The sequence below is a fragment of the Oncorhynchus tshawytscha genome, linkage group LG09 (assembly GCF_018296145.1).
Source record: "Oncorhynchus tshawytscha isolate Ot180627B linkage group LG09, Otsh_v2.0, whole genome shotgun sequence".
Lineage (NCBI taxonomy): Eukaryota > Metazoa > Chordata > Actinopteri > Salmoniformes > Salmonidae > Oncorhynchus > Oncorhynchus tshawytscha.
In genome coordinates this window covers 5,914,266-5,931,599 of record NC_056437.1, presented here as the reverse complement: position 1 = coordinate 5,931,599, position 17,334 = coordinate 5,914,266, and the positions used below count along the sequence as shown (strand labels likewise).

At 43.1% G+C, this 17,334-nt stretch overlaps 1 protein-coding gene across 12 annotated transcripts in view; it reads left to right on the top strand.

Annotated features, from left to right (window-relative positions):
- The window catches only part of LOC112234271 (cingulin-like protein 1), a 71,773-nt gene that overhangs the window by 30,179 nt on the left and 24,260 nt on the right, over nucleotides 1-17,334 (top strand). For all 12 annotated transcript variants that reach the window (XM_042326419.1, XM_042326422.1, XM_042326418.1 and 9 more), the window contains exons 2-3: nucleotides 9,791-9,898; nucleotides 10,526-10,753. In XM_042326419.1, the coding sequence (XP_042182353.1) occupies nucleotides 10,712-10,753 (42 nt within the window). In that variant the 5' untranslated portion in view covers nucleotides 9,791-9,898; nucleotides 10,526-10,711. The remainder of the gene's footprint in view (nucleotides 1-9,790; nucleotides 9,899-10,525; nucleotides 10,754-17,334) is intronic.

The following is a 17,334-nucleotide window of genomic DNA, read 5'->3' as shown; positions in this document are numbered from 1 at the left end:
GTCACTAGAGACGGTTAGGAGCAGTCACTAGAGACGGTTAGGAGCAGTCACTAGAGACTGTTAGGAGCAGTCACTAGAGACGGTTAGGAGCAGTCACTAGAGACGGTTAGTAGCAGTCACTAGAGACGGTTAGGAGCAGTCACTAGAGACGGTTAGGAGCAGTCACTAGAGACGGTTAGTAGCAGTCACTAGAGACGGTTAGGAGCAGTCACTAGAGACGGTTAGGAGCAGTCACTAGAGACGGTTAGGAGCAGTCACTAGAGACGGTTAGGAGCAGTCACTAGAGACTGTTAGGAGCAGTCACTAGAGACGGTTAGGAGCAGTCACTAGAGACGGTTAGTAGCAGTCACTAGAGACGGTTAGGAGCAGTCACTAGAGACTGTTAGGAGCAGTCACTAGAGACGGTTAGGAGCAGTCACTAGAGACGGTTAGGAGCAGTCACTAGAGACGGTTAGGAGCAGTCACTAGAGACGGTTTGGAGCAGGCATTAGCAGAATCTGTGAAGTACTTGTTTCTCCACAGAGAGAAAATCTATATTTTTATTAACGTTGCTCTTGAAAAGAAGAGGTAGTCGTTAGCTTCACATACTGGGATGGTTTGTGACACAGATGGGAGAAAGAGGCTGTTGGAAGCAAAATATTTATTTGGTATTTTGCAATCGAGAACGGCAGCTAGAAAGGCCTACCTCTGTCAGGCTGTGTGCTGTTCCACCCAGCATAACACGCACGCGTGCACACACACACACACACACGCGCACGCACACACACACACACACACACACACATACGCACACACATACGCACACACACACACACATACGCACACACATACGCACACACATACGCACACACACACACACACACACACACACACACACACACACACATACGCACACACACACTCTAAAGGGTGAACCAGCTCAGGGCTAAAACAAATCTGAAACGCCTGGGGGTTCCCAACCTATAGACTATAGAACCACTGACTGACAACAGGACAGACTATAGAACCACTGACTGACAACAGGACAGACTATAGAACCACTGACTGACAACAGGACAGACTATAGAACCACAAGCTATACCACATAGCTATGTGGACCAGTCATAGTCCATACATTCATCTCCAGATAGCTATGTGGACCAGTCACAGTTAGTACATTCATCTCCAGATAGGTAGGTGGACCAGTCATAGTCAGTACATTCATCAGATAGGTAGGTGGACCAGTCATAGTCAGTACATTCATCAGATAGCTAGGTGGACCAGTCACAGTTAGTACATTCATCTCCAGATGGGTAGGTGGACCAGTCATAGTCAGTACATTCATCTCCAGATAGCTAGGTGGGACAACCACATATCACAGTCAGCACATTTTGCCTCAAAGACACAGAGTAGTCACCTACAACCCACAGACAGTGTAGTGACCTACAACCCACAGACAGTGTAGTCACCTACAACCCACAGACACTGTGTAGTCACCTACAACCCACAGACACAGTGTAGTCACCTACAACCCACAGACACAGTGTAGTCACCTACAACCCAGACACAGAATAGTCACCTACAACCCAGACAGTGTAGTCACCAACAACCCACAGTGTAGTCACCTACAACCCAAAGACACAGAGTAGTCACCTACAACCCACAGTGTAGTCACCTACAACCCACAGTGTAGTCACCTACAACCCAAAGACACAGAGTAGTCACCTACAACCCACAGACACAGTGTAGTCACCTACAACCCACAGACACAGAGTAGTCACCTACAACCCACAAACAGTGTAGTCACCTACAACCCAGACACAGAATAGTCACCTACAACCCAGACAGTGTAGTCACCTACAACCCACAGACACAGAGTAGTCACCTACAACCCACAAACAGTGTAGTCACCTACAACCCAGACAGTGTAGTCACCAACAACCCACAGTGTAGTCACCTACAACCCACAGTGTAGTCACCTACAACCCCACAGTGTAGTCACCTACAACCCACAGTGTAGTCACCTACAACCCACAGTGTAGTCACCTACAACCCACAGTGTAGTCACCTACAACCCACAGTGTAGTCACCTACAACCCACAGAGTAGTCACCTACAACCCACAGACACAGAATAGTCACCTACAACCCACAGACACAGTGTAGTCACCTACAACCCACAGTGTAGTCACCAACAACCCACAGACACAGTGTAGTCACCAACAACGCACAGTGTAGTCAACTACAACCCACAGTGTAGTCACCTACAACGCACAGTGTAGTCACCTACAACCCACAGTGTAGTCACCTACAACCCACAGTGTAGTCACCTACAACCCACAGACAGTGTAGTCACCTACAACCCACAGACAATGTAGTCACCTACAACCCACAGAATAGTCACCTACAACCCACAGACACAGTGTAGTCACCTACAACCCACAGAATAGTCACCTACAACCCACAGACACAGTGTAGTCACCTACAACCCACAGAATAGTCACCTACAACCCACAGACAGTGTAGTCACCTACAACCCACAGAATAGTCACCTACAACCCACAGACACAGTGTAATCACCTACAACCCACAGACACCACAGCCCAGAGTGCTTAACCCTAACAGTAATTTAATACCAAAAGCACATTTTTTTTCACTTGGGAAATACTGCACCAAAACATCTTAGATGTAAAATTGTGCGACCTAAAATCTCCTCGGCAAAACATCAACTCAAGAAATCTGTCATTTTTTAAAAGTTTTAATCTTAGATTAATTCAGACTATTTTGAGGCAGTGTATGTATACTGGCTACGGCGTCTCAAGGTGGACAAACAATACTATTGCCGTCTTTTCTCATTTTTCAAGCGAAGGTCTTTTATGGTATTATGGCACACTAGGTTCGCCTAGCCGAGTCCGAAACATGTGGAAAGCCTTCAGGACAAGACTCATTACAATAAACAGCAACCTGTGAAAATATAGCTCTTATTCTTTGATTATTTGTTGTTCTTATCTCTTTTTTTGGGGGGGGGGGGATTTTCTTAAAATCTTAAAACTACATTATTGGTTAAGGGGCTTGTAAATACACCTGTTGTATTCGGCGCATGTGACAAATAACATTTTGATTTGATTTGGAAGGTGATTGGTTCAAGATGATTTGTTTGTGGCCATGTAGGGTTATTACGCTAGCTGCTTGTGATTAACCAGATGACATAAAACGAGATAAGTAAATTGTTTGTTGTCAAAGCTACAGCTGGGTGTGGAACTAGTCTGTTGTTGTTGATTTTTCTAGTGGATCCACTCCTTTATACCAGTTGGTTCTAGACAGGTGTAACCTGATTTCAGGTGATTACCTGTTACGGTCTCCCTGTTTCAGGTACAGTATCCTGACGTGGCGGTGACTGGATGAAATGCTATTTTGTCGCTGCTTTAGGTTTTAGCAGTGTAATTACATAGATATGGAGGTTGCCTGTATGTTATGACAGCAGCGTATTCTGCCTCACGGCAAAAAGTAGACACTATCCTGTTGGTACTTGTCTGTCAGTGTATATAGTATGACCACACACAGAAAAGACGACAGTATCTAAAAATAAAAATAAAACAAGTTTGTAAAAGAAGAGTAGTAGTCACGATCTTAATTGTATATATTTTGGAAGAAAGGTATCTTATTAAAGTTCTAGCCATGCTGGGATGTAGGATTCTATTGCTTCTAGAACTATTTTGAACTATTTAACTCCCCACTAAAAATATCCACTGTGTAGATTCTTATGAACCTTGCAAGTCCCAGGATGTGGAAGTGGTACTGGGTGTGGCTCAGGAATGCTAACATTACAGAACCTGACTGACAGCTATCAGGACACTTTGCGGTTTTCCAAAAACCCTTTTCTATCCAACCCCTGTTTTCCTCCTACATGTGACCACAACATCTTAAGAGTAGATGTATTATTTTTTTAAATTTATTAAACAGACAAACTATAATCTTCAGAATACTTGGTGATCACCTGATGTGGATGATGGGTGTAAATGTGGAATTGGTGCTCGCTGTGGCTCAAAGCTGTCAACAGAACACAAACTGACTGACAGGTTTCAGGGGGCTTGATAGCTTAGAATGAATGAGTTTCAAAGCATTTACCTGTATTAAATCATTATCTGTAAATATAGGTTTGGGACATGTTCACACTGCCAATATATCTGAAGGACAGTATAAACAGTATATCTGAAGGACAGTATAACAATATATCTGAAGGACAGTATAACAATATATCTGAAGGACAGTATAACAATATATCTGAAGGACAGTATAAACAATATATCTGAAGGACAGTATAAACAGTATATCTGAAGGACAGTATAAACAATATATCTGAAGGACAGTATAAACAATATATCTGAAGGACAGTATAAACAATATATCTGAAGGACAGTATAAACAATATATCTGAAGGACAGTATAACAATATATCTGAAGGACAGTATAACAATATATCTGAAGGACAGTATAAACAATATATCTGAAGGACAGTATAAACAGTATATCTGAAGGACAGTATAAACAATATATCTGAAGGACAGTATAAACAATATATCTGAAGGACAGTATAAACAATATCCATAATGCTGAGAATTTGCATGTCCTTGTGATTAATTTACCCCCTCATTCTTCTCGGTGATCACCTGATGTTTGTCATCCCAGACAAAGCAAGTTAAGACACATCAGTTGACTCGGTTCAAGCCAACAGTGTTGTCATCGTGTTCTGTGAAAGCATGCAGTTTCCCATCAGCGCTCAGAGTCGTGCCAAGGTTTTTTATTCCACCTTTATTTAACCAGGTAAGCTAGTTGGGGAACAAGGTGCCAATGTAAATTAAATGCCTCACTGCAGATCAATAGGCCTTATGGGATTAAGTACATTTACTTTTCCAAATCCCAATTGGAACTTGGTACAATTGGGATATTGTTCCCAATTGGAACCTATTTGAGAGCTGTGGTATCGACATCAGATATTTTCCCATAGACCAGCCACCCAGTGAGTTTTGTTATGTATCCGTACCAAATATATATTCTGTTGTCAAGACAAAGATCCTGAGAGTAGAGGCAGTTTTGGAAACTCCTTGGTGTATCTCTCTCAACTCAAACATCTTACTCCTTCAATAGCAGTATCAGTGCTATCAGTGTAATCAGTATCGGTGTAATCAGTATCGGTGTAATCAGTATTGGTGTAATCAGTATCGGTGTAATCAGTATCGGTGTAATCAGTATCAGTGTAATCAGTATCGGTGTAATCAGTATCGGTGTAATCAGTATCGGTGTAAACAGTATCGGTGTAATCGGTATTAGTGTAATCGGTATCAGTATCAATGTAATCGGTATCGGTGTAATCAGCAGCGGTGTAATCAGTATCGGTATCAATGTAATCAGTATCGGTGTAATCAGTATCTGTGTAATCAGTATCAGTATCAATGCAATCAGTATCGGTGTAATCAGTATCGGTATCAATGTAATCAGTATCGGTGTAATCAGTATCGGTGTATCGGTGTATCATCAGTATCGGTGTAATCAGTACAGTATCAGGTCAATAATCAGTATCGGTGTAATCAGTATCGGTGTAATCAGTATCAGTATCAATGTAATCAATATACGTGTAATCAGTATCGTGTGCAATCAATGTAATATAATCGGTATCGGTGTAATCAGTATCAATGTAATCGGTATCGGTGTAATCAGCAGCGGTGTAATCAGTATCGGTATCAATGTAATCAGTATCGGTGTAATCAGTATCTGTGTAATCAGTATCAGTATCAATGCAATCAGTATCGGTGTAATCAGTATCGGTGTAATCAGTATCGGTGTAATCAGTATCGGTGTAATCAGTATCGGTGTAATCAGTATCAGTATCAATGTAATCAATATATGTGTAATCAGTATCGGTGCAATCAGTATAATCGGTATCGGTGTAATCAGTATCGGTATCAATGTAATCAGTATCGGTGTAATCAGTATATGTGTAATCAGTATCAGTATCAATGTAATCGGTATCGGTGTAATCAGTATCGGTGTAATCAGTATCTGTGTAATCAGTATCAGTATCAATGTAATCAGTATCGGTGTAATCAGTATCAGCATCAATGTAATCGGTATCGGTGTAATCAGTATCGGTGTAATCAGTATCTGTGTAATCAGTATCTGTGTAATCAGTATCAGTATCAATGTAATCAATATAAGTGTAATCAGTATCGGTGCAATCAGTATAATCAGTATCTGTGTAATCGGTAACAGTGTAATCAATATCTGTGTAATCGGTATCAATGTAATCAGTATCGGTGTAATCAGTATCAGTGTAATCAGTATCGGTATCAGTGTAATCAGTATCGGTGTAGTCAATATCAGTGCAATCGGTGTTATCGGTATTGGTGTAATCAGTGTAATCAGTAGCGGTGTAATCAGTGTTATCGGTATCGGTGTAATCAGTATCGGTGTAATCAATATCGGTGCTATCAGTATTATCAGTATCAGTGTTATCAGTATCAGTGTTATCTGTATCGGTGTAATCGGTATCGGTGTAATCGGTATTGGTGTAATCAGTGTAATCAGTAGCGGTGTAATCAGTGTTATCGGTATCGGTGTAATCAATATCGGTGCAATCAGTGTTATCAGTGTAATCAGTATTGGTGTAATCAGTGTAATCAGTATCAGTGTAATCAGTATTGGTGTAATCAGTATCGGTGTAATCAGTATCGGTGTAATCAGTATCGGTGTAATCAGCAGTGGTGTAATCAGTATCGGTGTAATCAGTATCTGTATCGGTGTAATCCTTATCTCTATCAATGTAATCAGTATCAACTAATGGGGATCCATAATAAACCCCAGGAAGAGTAGCTGCTGCCTTGGCAGGAACTAATGGGGATCCATAATAAACCCCAGGAAGAGTAGCTGCTGCCTTGACAGGAACTAATGGGGATCCATAATAAACCCCAGGAAGAGTAGCTGCTGCCTTGACAGGAACTAATGGGGATCCATAATAAACCCCAGGAAGAGTAGCTGCTGCCTTGACAGGAACTAATGGGGATCCATAATAAACCCCAGGAAGAGTAGCTGCTGCCTTGACAGGAACTAATGGGGATCCATAATAAACCCCAGGAAGAGTAGCTGCTGCCTTGACAGGAACTAATGGGGATCCATAATAAACCCCAGGAAGAGTAGCTGCTGCCCCTGACAGGAACTAATGGGGATCCATAATAAACCCCAGGAAGAGTAGCTGCTGCCTTGACAGGAACTAATGGGGATCCATAATAAACCCCAGGAAGAGTAGCTGCTGCCTTGGCAGGAACTAATGGGGATCCATAATAAACCCCAGGAAGAGTAGCTGCTGTCTTGACAGGAACTAATGGGGATCCATAATAAACCCCAGGAAGAGTAGCTGCTGCCTTGACAGGAACTAATGGGGATCCATAATAAACCCCAGGAAGAGTAGCTGCTGCCTTGGCAGGAACTAATGGGGATCCATAATAAACCCCAACTAATGGGGATCCATAATAAACCCCAGGAAGAGTAGCTGCTGCCTTGGCAGGAACTAATGGGGATCCATAATAAACCCCAGGAAGAGTAGCTGCTGCCTTGGCAGGAACTAATGGGGATCCATAATAAACCCCAGGAAGAGTAGCCGCTGCCTTGGCAGGAACTAATGGGGATCCATAATAAACCCCAGGAAGAGTAGCTGCTGCCTGCTCAGGTTACTAAAGTGGATCCACAATAAACCCCAGGAAGAGTAGCTGCTGCCTTGGCAGGAACTAATGGGGATCCATAATAAATACTAATTGATGTGATGTACATAATAACATGGATGCAAATAGACCATAGATATGCATGTTGGGAAAATATTTAAAACATTTCACTCACAATGATGGAGTGAGCTGTAATTCTAAATACATCCACAATTAATATTTTCTCTAAGCGTCTGATTGCTTGACAGCTGGCGATCAGCTCTGCGTGAGCCCAACGTGTGTGTGTGTGTGTGTGGGTGTGTATCACTGCTGCATGCTGGGTAGACCTCGTTTCCAACGCCATATAAACAAAAGGTTAATGAGGCTTCGCTGCTTTTTGTTTATCCTTTCAGCAGATGCCAACAGATTACACACACACACACACACACACACACACACACACACACACACACGAAGGCTCATAAACAAATGTACACACACACACGTGCGCGCACACACACACAGACGAGCGCGCGCACACACACACACACGAACGCACACACACATACACACAAAGGCTCATAAACAAACGCACACACACACACACACACACACACACAGGAAGGCTCATAAACAAAAGCACACACACACACGAGCGCACACACACACACACACACACACACACACACACACGCACACACATATACACGAAGGCTCATAAACAAACGCACACACACACACGAACGCAGGCACACACACGGCGTGCTCACACAGAGTGGATCTGCATGAAACTCGGGCCCCTAATCATTGGAAGCCCGTGTGTTGTGTTTTAGCCAAGCAGCTCGTATCCAGTGTGACCATTCTTCTATGTAATTACGTCCGTTCATGGATGGATATTGGCTACTTCCTGACGGAAATAAATACCTTTTAAGTCTCAATCCTGTTCTCTTGTTTTTTGCATATAATCGTGGTTTGATTTATTAATTTGATAGATATGCATCAATTTAGACATTTGATTATTAATGATAAAGTAATCAAATCAAATGGAGATGTCTGTACCGTGGACGTTTTCATGTATCAGTTTTATCTGTATCAGTTTATCTGTATCAGTTTATCTGTATCAGTTTATCTGTATCAGTTTAATTTGTATCAGTTTATCAATTTAATCTGTATCAATTTAATCTGTATCAATTTAATCTGTATCAATTTAATCTGTATCAATTTAATCTGTATCAATTTAATCTGTATCAGTTTATCTGTATCAGTTTATCTGTATCAGTTTAATTTGTATCTGTATCAGTTTAATTTGTATCTGTATCAGTTTATCTGTATCAGTTTAATCTGTATCTTTATCAGCTTTGTGGATGTTTTCACGGATGTCCATGCGTTCCTGATCGTCCTGTAGTTGAGGCCGTCCATATTGGCAGATACACATATCATTACATATTACAACTATTGAATGGACATTGGGATCCCAGTAACATACCTGCAAATCATTCATCTTTGTAAAGGGAATTTAAGATGATCTCTGTGCAGGTTTGTATATCATATGATCATCATGGGAGACTGTGTAGTAATTTTACTGTTTCCTTTGGATAAGATGTTACAACTCAACAAAGCCACAATGTCAGGTCATTTCTGTGCCAGTCACAAACTGTTTAGAGATGATTAAATACTGCCCTCTGGTGGGGGAGATTATGAAACAACACCCATCGTGCATCACTGTATTGAGAGGGTTATAATAGTGAAATAATCATGTCTTGACATGAACTCATTCCTATTGGCTAGTACTGTGTTCTAGAAGTGTTCTAGAAGTGTTCTGTTATGAAGGATTGGCCATTGACCTGACAAGTGCTGTTTTACATTTTTTTTTTGTATCTATGACAACATTGCGGCTCAGGGACACACCGCCCGCTGAGCACAGACGTCAGTCCAACGTCTATTCCACGTTCGTACAATGTAATGTCATTGAATAAGGTGTAAACAACGTTGATTCAACCAGTGTGTGCCCAGAGGGTAGTTAAATGTTCTTCATTTACGCCTTAACCGAGTGTTGGAGTCCTTTATTAAAACTAAAACATTTTAAAAAACATATTTTTTTTTCCCCCCTGTGTTTCAGCCTGAAAAAGGTTCAACAAACTTGAGCTGTTGAACTGAGCTGTGTGACTGAGGGTCAGAGAACAGAGGTTGAGACAACAGAGAGGCTCAAAACAAAGAGGCTTGTACTGTGAGTACTTTAAACTTTGTTTGGCCTATTTTCTCTATAGGTCACCCTTTTGGGTAGTCTATTTTTTTAAATATTTTTTTTATGTCTACGGCAGCATTTCCCAAAACTCGGTCCTCGAGACTCCAAGGGGTACACGTTCTGTTTTTTATTTGCCCTAGCGCTACACAACCGATTCAAATAAACAACTAATCATTAAGCGTTGATAATTTGAATCAGCTGTGTAGAGTTAGGGCAAAACAAACTAAAACGTGTACCCCTTTGGGTTTGGGAAACACTGCGCTAGGGGTAGCTCATCATATTGATGTACTCTAAAAATTGAATGCTAGCTAATATGTTAATATGCTAATTGCATTTCTAGAACCAATATTCACATTTAAGTCAATTCTGTGACAGTTGGACCGGCGGCCATATTGAGTGTTCCTGTCAAATTGATGTGGTCTGGGGGGCTTTGACCCTTCAATTCTGTTCCTATGTAACATTGGGCCCTGTGTGTGTGTAGTGGTTGCTGTACAGTGTATGCCAACATACTAACCCTGTGTGTGTGTGTGTGTGTGTGTGTGTGTGTGTGTGTGTGTGTGTGTGTGTGTGTGTGTGTGTGTGTGTGTGTGTGTGTGTGTGTGTGTTTAGGGGTTGTTGCATGCCCAACGGGAGCTGCAGGTGTGTATATCAGGGAAAGCAACACAGGCAGACAGACTGAGGTAACTGGAGCAGGCCCTGACACTCCCTACAGGACATACTGAGAGAGAGAGAGAGAGAGAGACGCTCTGAGGTACCGACTTGCAGGACTTCTCCTACAGGGTCACCCAGCACAACATGCAGGGGGAGAGTGAACACCAACACCAAGACGATAACATGGTAATCAACCCTTTTATACCGCCCTCTTTCTCTACATCTTGCTTTTTTACATCCATCTAACAGGATCTTTGTCCAAAATAAGCTTTTATAAAATGCGTTAGTCGTTTGTCAGTTTGCGCGTTCGTATCATTTATTTTCTAAATCATTATGTGGACCATTTCTTCATCCAATATAAGGTATAATAACGCTGAGATATACACAAAGGAAACGTTAGCCACATGGAGAATATACATGGTGTATCTGAACAGAACTGTTGTCAGTTTCATCCTAGATATGTATAGCGAGCTGTATGGAACGTCTGTCTGCTCATCTGTTCCTGGAACAGTTTCCTATCGTAGGTGTATACTCAGCCAGGTGTATGGAAACATCTGGAATCTGTCTCTTTTCACAACTTGCCCCCTGATGAATTTATGATAATTCACAGAATCAGTCTGTCTAGTGTTCGTAACGGTTGGATATGAACTACGTAGAGAAACAACAGTCTATTCTGAAGATCAGAATTATAGTGTATATTTCTGTCAAAACCCTGTATTAACTAGATGTCATATGCTTGGGACAAAACAAAACCCTGTATTAACTAGATGTCATATGCTTGGGACAAAACAAAACCCTGTATTAACTAGATGTCATATGCTTGGGACAAAACAAAACCCTGTATTAACTAGATGTCATATGCTTGGGACCCTGTATTAAAGAGTCATAGCAGAACAGAACAGAACATTGTAGCAGAACAGAACATTGTAGCAGAGACAGAACAGAACAGAACAGAACAGAACAGAACAGAACAGAACAGAACAGAACAGAACAGAACAGAACAGAACAGAACAGAACAGAACAGAACAGAACAGAACAGAACAGAACAGAACAGAACAGAACAGAACAGAACCATGTTATTTACATGGAGAAGGACAACACACCATATTGCCAAGCAGATTGCCAGGAGCTGAATGCTCCTCACCGTGTCACCCTTTATAGAACATCACATGTGCCTGTCAAACTATTTATCACTAATTGGTTCATTCATTTTATATTGACATGAATGAAACATTTGACAACTTTTAGCTTGTTTGACATATAAACACACAAGCACATGCGTGCGGATACACACACACACACACGCACACAGCACACAGCACACGTTTAACTGTGTATCGTGAGTCATTTTACTGATGATATTGAAAGGCATTGGCCTCCATGACAAACCAGCTGTAAACAATATCAATTAAAACAGGCTTTTGCTCGAGGTTGTTATGTTTAGAGGCCAATAATCCCTGACCAGGGATGAACCTGGATCATAGAGAGGAGTCAGTATTAGTGAGAATATTATATTAGCGACGGTATTAGCACACATATGGCACGCTCACAGCACAGACAGGGTTTACAGTAGTACAGGATTGTATGAGATCTGGGTCAGGCCGTGTTTCCTAACTCTGCACCATATGGCTACGTGCTGAGGCCACAGAGGAATGGAGCTGGGGGCGAGGGGGGGTCTCCTCTCTGGGGACAGCCCTATGGGGACAGCCCTCAGTCAGAACATAAGGGTCTGTCTCTATGGGGACAGCCCTCAGTCAGAACATAAGGGTCTGTCTCTATGGGGACAGCCCTCAGTCAGAACATAAGGGTCTGTCTCTATGGGGACAGCCCTCAGTCAGAACATAAGGGTCTGTCTGGCTACGTGCTGAGGCCACAGAGGAATGGAGCTGGGGGCGAGGGGGTCTCCTCTCTGGGGACAGCCCTATGGGGACAGCCCTCAGTCAGAACATAAGGGTCTGTCTCTATGGGGACAGCCCTCAGTCAGAACATAAGGGTCTGTCTCTATGGGGACAGCCCTCAGTCAGAACATAAGGGTCTGTCTGGCTACGTGCTGAGGCCACAGAGGAATAGAGCTGGGGGCGAGGGGGACAGCCCTCAGTCAGGGACAGTCTCTATGGGGACAGCCCTCAGTCAGAACATAAGGGTCTGTCTCTATGGGGACAGCCCTCAGTCAGAACATAAGGGTCTGTCTCTATGGGGACAGCCCTCTGTCAGAACATAAGGGTCTGTCTGGCTACGTGCTGAGGCCACAGAGGAATAGAGCTGGGGGCGAGGGGGTCTCCTCTCTGGGGACAGCCCTATGGGGACAGCCCTCAGTCAGAACATAAGGGTCTGTCTCTATGGGGACAGCCCTCAGTCAGAACATAAGGGTCTGTCTCTATGGGGACAGCCCTCAGTCAGAACATAAGGGTCTGTCTCTATGGGGACAGCCCTCAGTCAGAACATAAGGGTCTGTCTGGCTACGTGCTGAGGCCACAGAGGAATGGAGCTGGGGGCGAGGGGGTCTCCTCTCTGGGGACAGCCCTCAGTCAGAACATAAGGGTCTGTCTCTATGGGGACAGCCCTCGGTCAGAACATAAGGGTCTGTCTGGCTACGTGCTGAGGCCACAGAGGAATAGAGCTGGGGCGAGGGGGTCTCCTCTCTGGGGACAGCCCTATGGGGACAGCCCTCAGTCAGAACATAAGGGTCTGTCTCTATGGGGACAGCCCTCAGTCAGAACATAAGGGTCTGTCTCTATGGGGACAGCCCTCAGTCAGAACATAAGGGTCTGTCTCTATGGGGACAGCCCTCAGTCAGAACATAAGGGTCTGTCTCTATGGGGACAGCCCTCAGTCAGAACATAAGGGTCTGTCTCTATGGGGACAGGTCAGAACTAAGGGTCTGTCTCTATGGGGACAGCCCTCAGTCAGAACATAAGGGTCTGTCTCTATGGGGACAGCCCTCGGTCAGAACATAAGGGTCTGTCTGGCTACGTGCTGAGGCCACAGAGGAATAGAGCTGGGGGCGAGGGGCGGTCTCCTCTCTGGGGACAGCCCTATGGGGACAGCCCTCAGTCAGAACATAAGGGTCTGTCTCTATGGGGACAGCCCTCAGTCAGAACATAAGGGTCTGTCTCTATGGGGACAGCCCTCAGTCAGAACATAAGGGTCTGTCTCTATGGGGACAGCCCTCAGTCAGAACATAAGGGTCTGTCTCTATGGGGACAGCCCTCAGTCAGAACATAAGGGTCTGTCTACTCTATAAAAATGAAGTCTGGTTGTTGTAGTGTTGTAAGGTAAGTCTATTGTTCTTTAATATTCATATGAGGGGGTTAATGGTAAATTATTTACAGGCTAACATTGAAGACATGCTGTTTGAAACAGACTGTTTACAGGGTGGCAGGTAGCCTAGTGGTTAGAGCGTTGGACTTATAACCTGAAGGTTGGGGGATCAAATCCCCCAGATGACATTAACCCACTGTTCCTAGGCCAGTTAACCCACTGTTCCTAGGCCAGTTAACCCACTGTTCCTAGGCCAGTTAACCCACTGTTCCTAGACCAGTTAACCCACTGTTCCTAGACCAGTTAACCCACTGTTCCTAGACCAGTTAACCCACTGTTCCTAGATCAGTTAACCCACTGTTCCTAGACCAGTTAACCCACTGTTCCTAGACCAGTTAACCCACTGTTCCTAGACCAGTTAACCCACTGTTCCTAGGCCAGTTAACCCACTGTTCCTAGACCAGTTAACCCACTGTTCCTAGACCAGTTAACCCACTGTTCCTAGACCAGTTAACCCACTGTTCCTAGACCAGTTAACCCACTGTTCCTAGGCTGTCGTTGTAAATAAGCATTTGCTCTTAACTGACTTGCTCAGTTAAATATATAAATTATAACAACTTTGTCCTTTTGTTTTGAACCTAAAATGTAATGTGAATTTGAATGCTGTGAATTTGAATGAGAGGTTAATACAGGTTGTTTGCATTATTCAATGGTGTGAAATGTATATTTGAGAAGAAAAGTGCCTATTAAAAGTGGGTATCAACATGGGGTAAACTGGGATCTCGGGATCTCTGTCCCAGGACTTCACATTTTCCCACAAAATTAAATGACAAGACCTGGGAAATTACAACATTTCCCCCAATGTGGCCTGAGGTTTCCCCTACGTACAGATCTAGGATCAGCTTCGCCTTCCCCGATCCTAAACTTAACCATTAGTAGGGGAAAAGCAAAACTGACCAAGATCAGCATTTAGGGGCAACTTCACCCTACTCCCATGCGTGGGAAAGAGGGTTTGAGTTTGGCATGTAATGATGATCCTTTACTCTGGATAAAACTCTTGTTGTTTTCATAAACTGTCACGTACTTCTGCCTTTAAAGGTCAGTAGCAGAAAAGGGCTCTTGTTTTCATTTCACCTTCAGTCTAGTATATTTACTTCACACTAAGTCGCTAGTCCGTTTATTTACTTCACACTAAGTCGCTAGTCTGTTTATTTACTTCACACTAAGTCACTAGCAAATGTGGGAACTCCTTCAAGACTGTTGGAAAAGCATTCCAGGTGAAGCTGGTTGAGAAAATGCCAAGAGTGTGCAAAGCTGTCATTAAGGCAAAGGGTGGCTACTTTAAAGAATCTCAAATATAAAATATATTTTTATTTGTTTAACACTTTTTTTGGTTACTACATGATTCCATATGTGTTATTTCATAGTGTTGATGTCATCAGTAATATTCTACAATGTAGAAAATAGTAAAAAATAAAGAAAAACCCTTGAATGGGTAGGTGTGCTCAAACTTTTGACTGGTACTGTATGTATTTCACCCCCAGCACCCTTACTTCCTGCGGCTATGCATCGTGGCACAGCCAAGACTATTTGGGGAAAACCCTGGCATAGTGACGATAACTTGATTTGAAATGCTTTAAATGGGCACTTCTGATTTTTTTGCGGTATTTCCCAGGATATGAATATTCCCGGTATTGAATCTTGGTATATTTTCGGGGAAAACAATCCCTACTGGCTACTGAGATATCGCGTTGCCAGCCACAACAGAAGGTAAGGCAAGAATGTAATGTGAATTTGAAAAGTCACCCAGCTCCTATGACTCTTCTTCCTATCTCATAGTGGGAATAAAAGGGCCTAACATTTGAAACAAATCTATTTACTCCCCAGCAAGGTTAGAATCTATGTCCATCCAGTCACTTCAGGAAGTCAACTGAAAATCCAATTTACAATTTTCCTCATTTCTGTTTATTTCTTGAATTGCCTGAAATGAAATGAAATTGACCCCAATCCTGTCTACCATGTGTTAGTTACAGTCTGTTACATATTAACACATCATTAACTCAGCTCATGGGTTCAGCTAAAATAATAACATTAAAAATGGGGGCTTAAATGCTTTATCCCTGCATGGCCTGTAAATATAGTAAATACCAAGGTGATTAGAAATGATCCTGACCCCCAGAGAGGCCCTCCAACCGGCCCTGTGGTCCCCGGCCGCCACTACCTCTCCCTGGGGGAGGATGCAAGGTGAGACCCAGGACCGGGATTAGAATTTAGGCCTAATTTCCCTAGCCATAGCAGCTGCTGGACACTGGTCACTTCATTTATATAAGTAGCATTAGCGCTAGCATTAGTGTAATGTAATTGCAGCTCTTTGATTATTAATTGAAGAAGCTCTTTTGGCTAAATGGAAAATGATTAGTTTTTGTTCACTGCTATCGGTGTTGGAATTGAGAGACCATTTTGAGAAGTGGGTTTGTCTGTCTGTGTGTGTCTGTGTGTGTGTGTGTGTGTTTGTGTGTGTGTCCTCTGCTCTGCGCTGGGGCCCATTTCATATGCCTGGGTTCACCTTGACACATCGACACCACAGCTATCTCTGTAATTCACACACACACACACACACACACACACACACACACACACACACACACACACACACACACAGAGATAGAGCTTATATAATGTGAATTTGTAGCTTTTCGACTCTCTAATCTCCCTAAGCATGGAAAACATAATGTGATAATGTAATTAAATTAGACAAACTAACATGATCATTCTCAGCTCAGTATACGAGAGGTCTCTGGTTCAGAATGAAGGGTGAAGGAGAGACAGTATACTAGAGGTCAGAGGTCTCTGGTTCAGAATGAAGGGTGAAGGAGAGACAGTATACTAGAGGTCAGAGGTCTCTGGTTCAGAATGAAGGGTGAAGGAGAGACAGTATACTAGAGGTCAGAGGTCTCTGGTTCAGAATGAAGGGTGAAGGAGAGAGACAGTATACTAGAGGTCAGAGGTCTCTGGTTCAGAATGAAGGGTGAAGGAGAAAGACAGTATACTAGAGGTCAGAGGTCTCTGGTTCAGAATGAAGGAGAGAGACAGTATACTAGAGGTCAGAGGTCTCTGGTTCAGAATGAAGGAGAGAGACAGTATACTAGAGGTCAGAGGTCTCTGGTTCAGAATGAAGGGTGAAGGAGAGAGACAGTATACTAGAGGTCAGAGGTCTCTGGTTCAGAATGAAGGATAGAGACAGTATACTAGAGGTCAGAGGGTCTCTGGTTCAGAATGAAGGGTGAAGGAGAGAGACATTATACTAGAGGTCAGAGGTCTCTGGTTCAGAATGAAGGAGAGAGACAGTATACTAGAGGTCAGAGGTCTCTGGTTCAGAATGAAGGGTGAAGGAGAGAGACAGTATACTAGAGGTCAGAGGTCTCTGGTTCAGAATGAAGGAGAGAGACAGTATACTAGAGGTCAGAGGTCTCTGGTTCAGAATGAAGGGTGAAGGAGAGAGACAG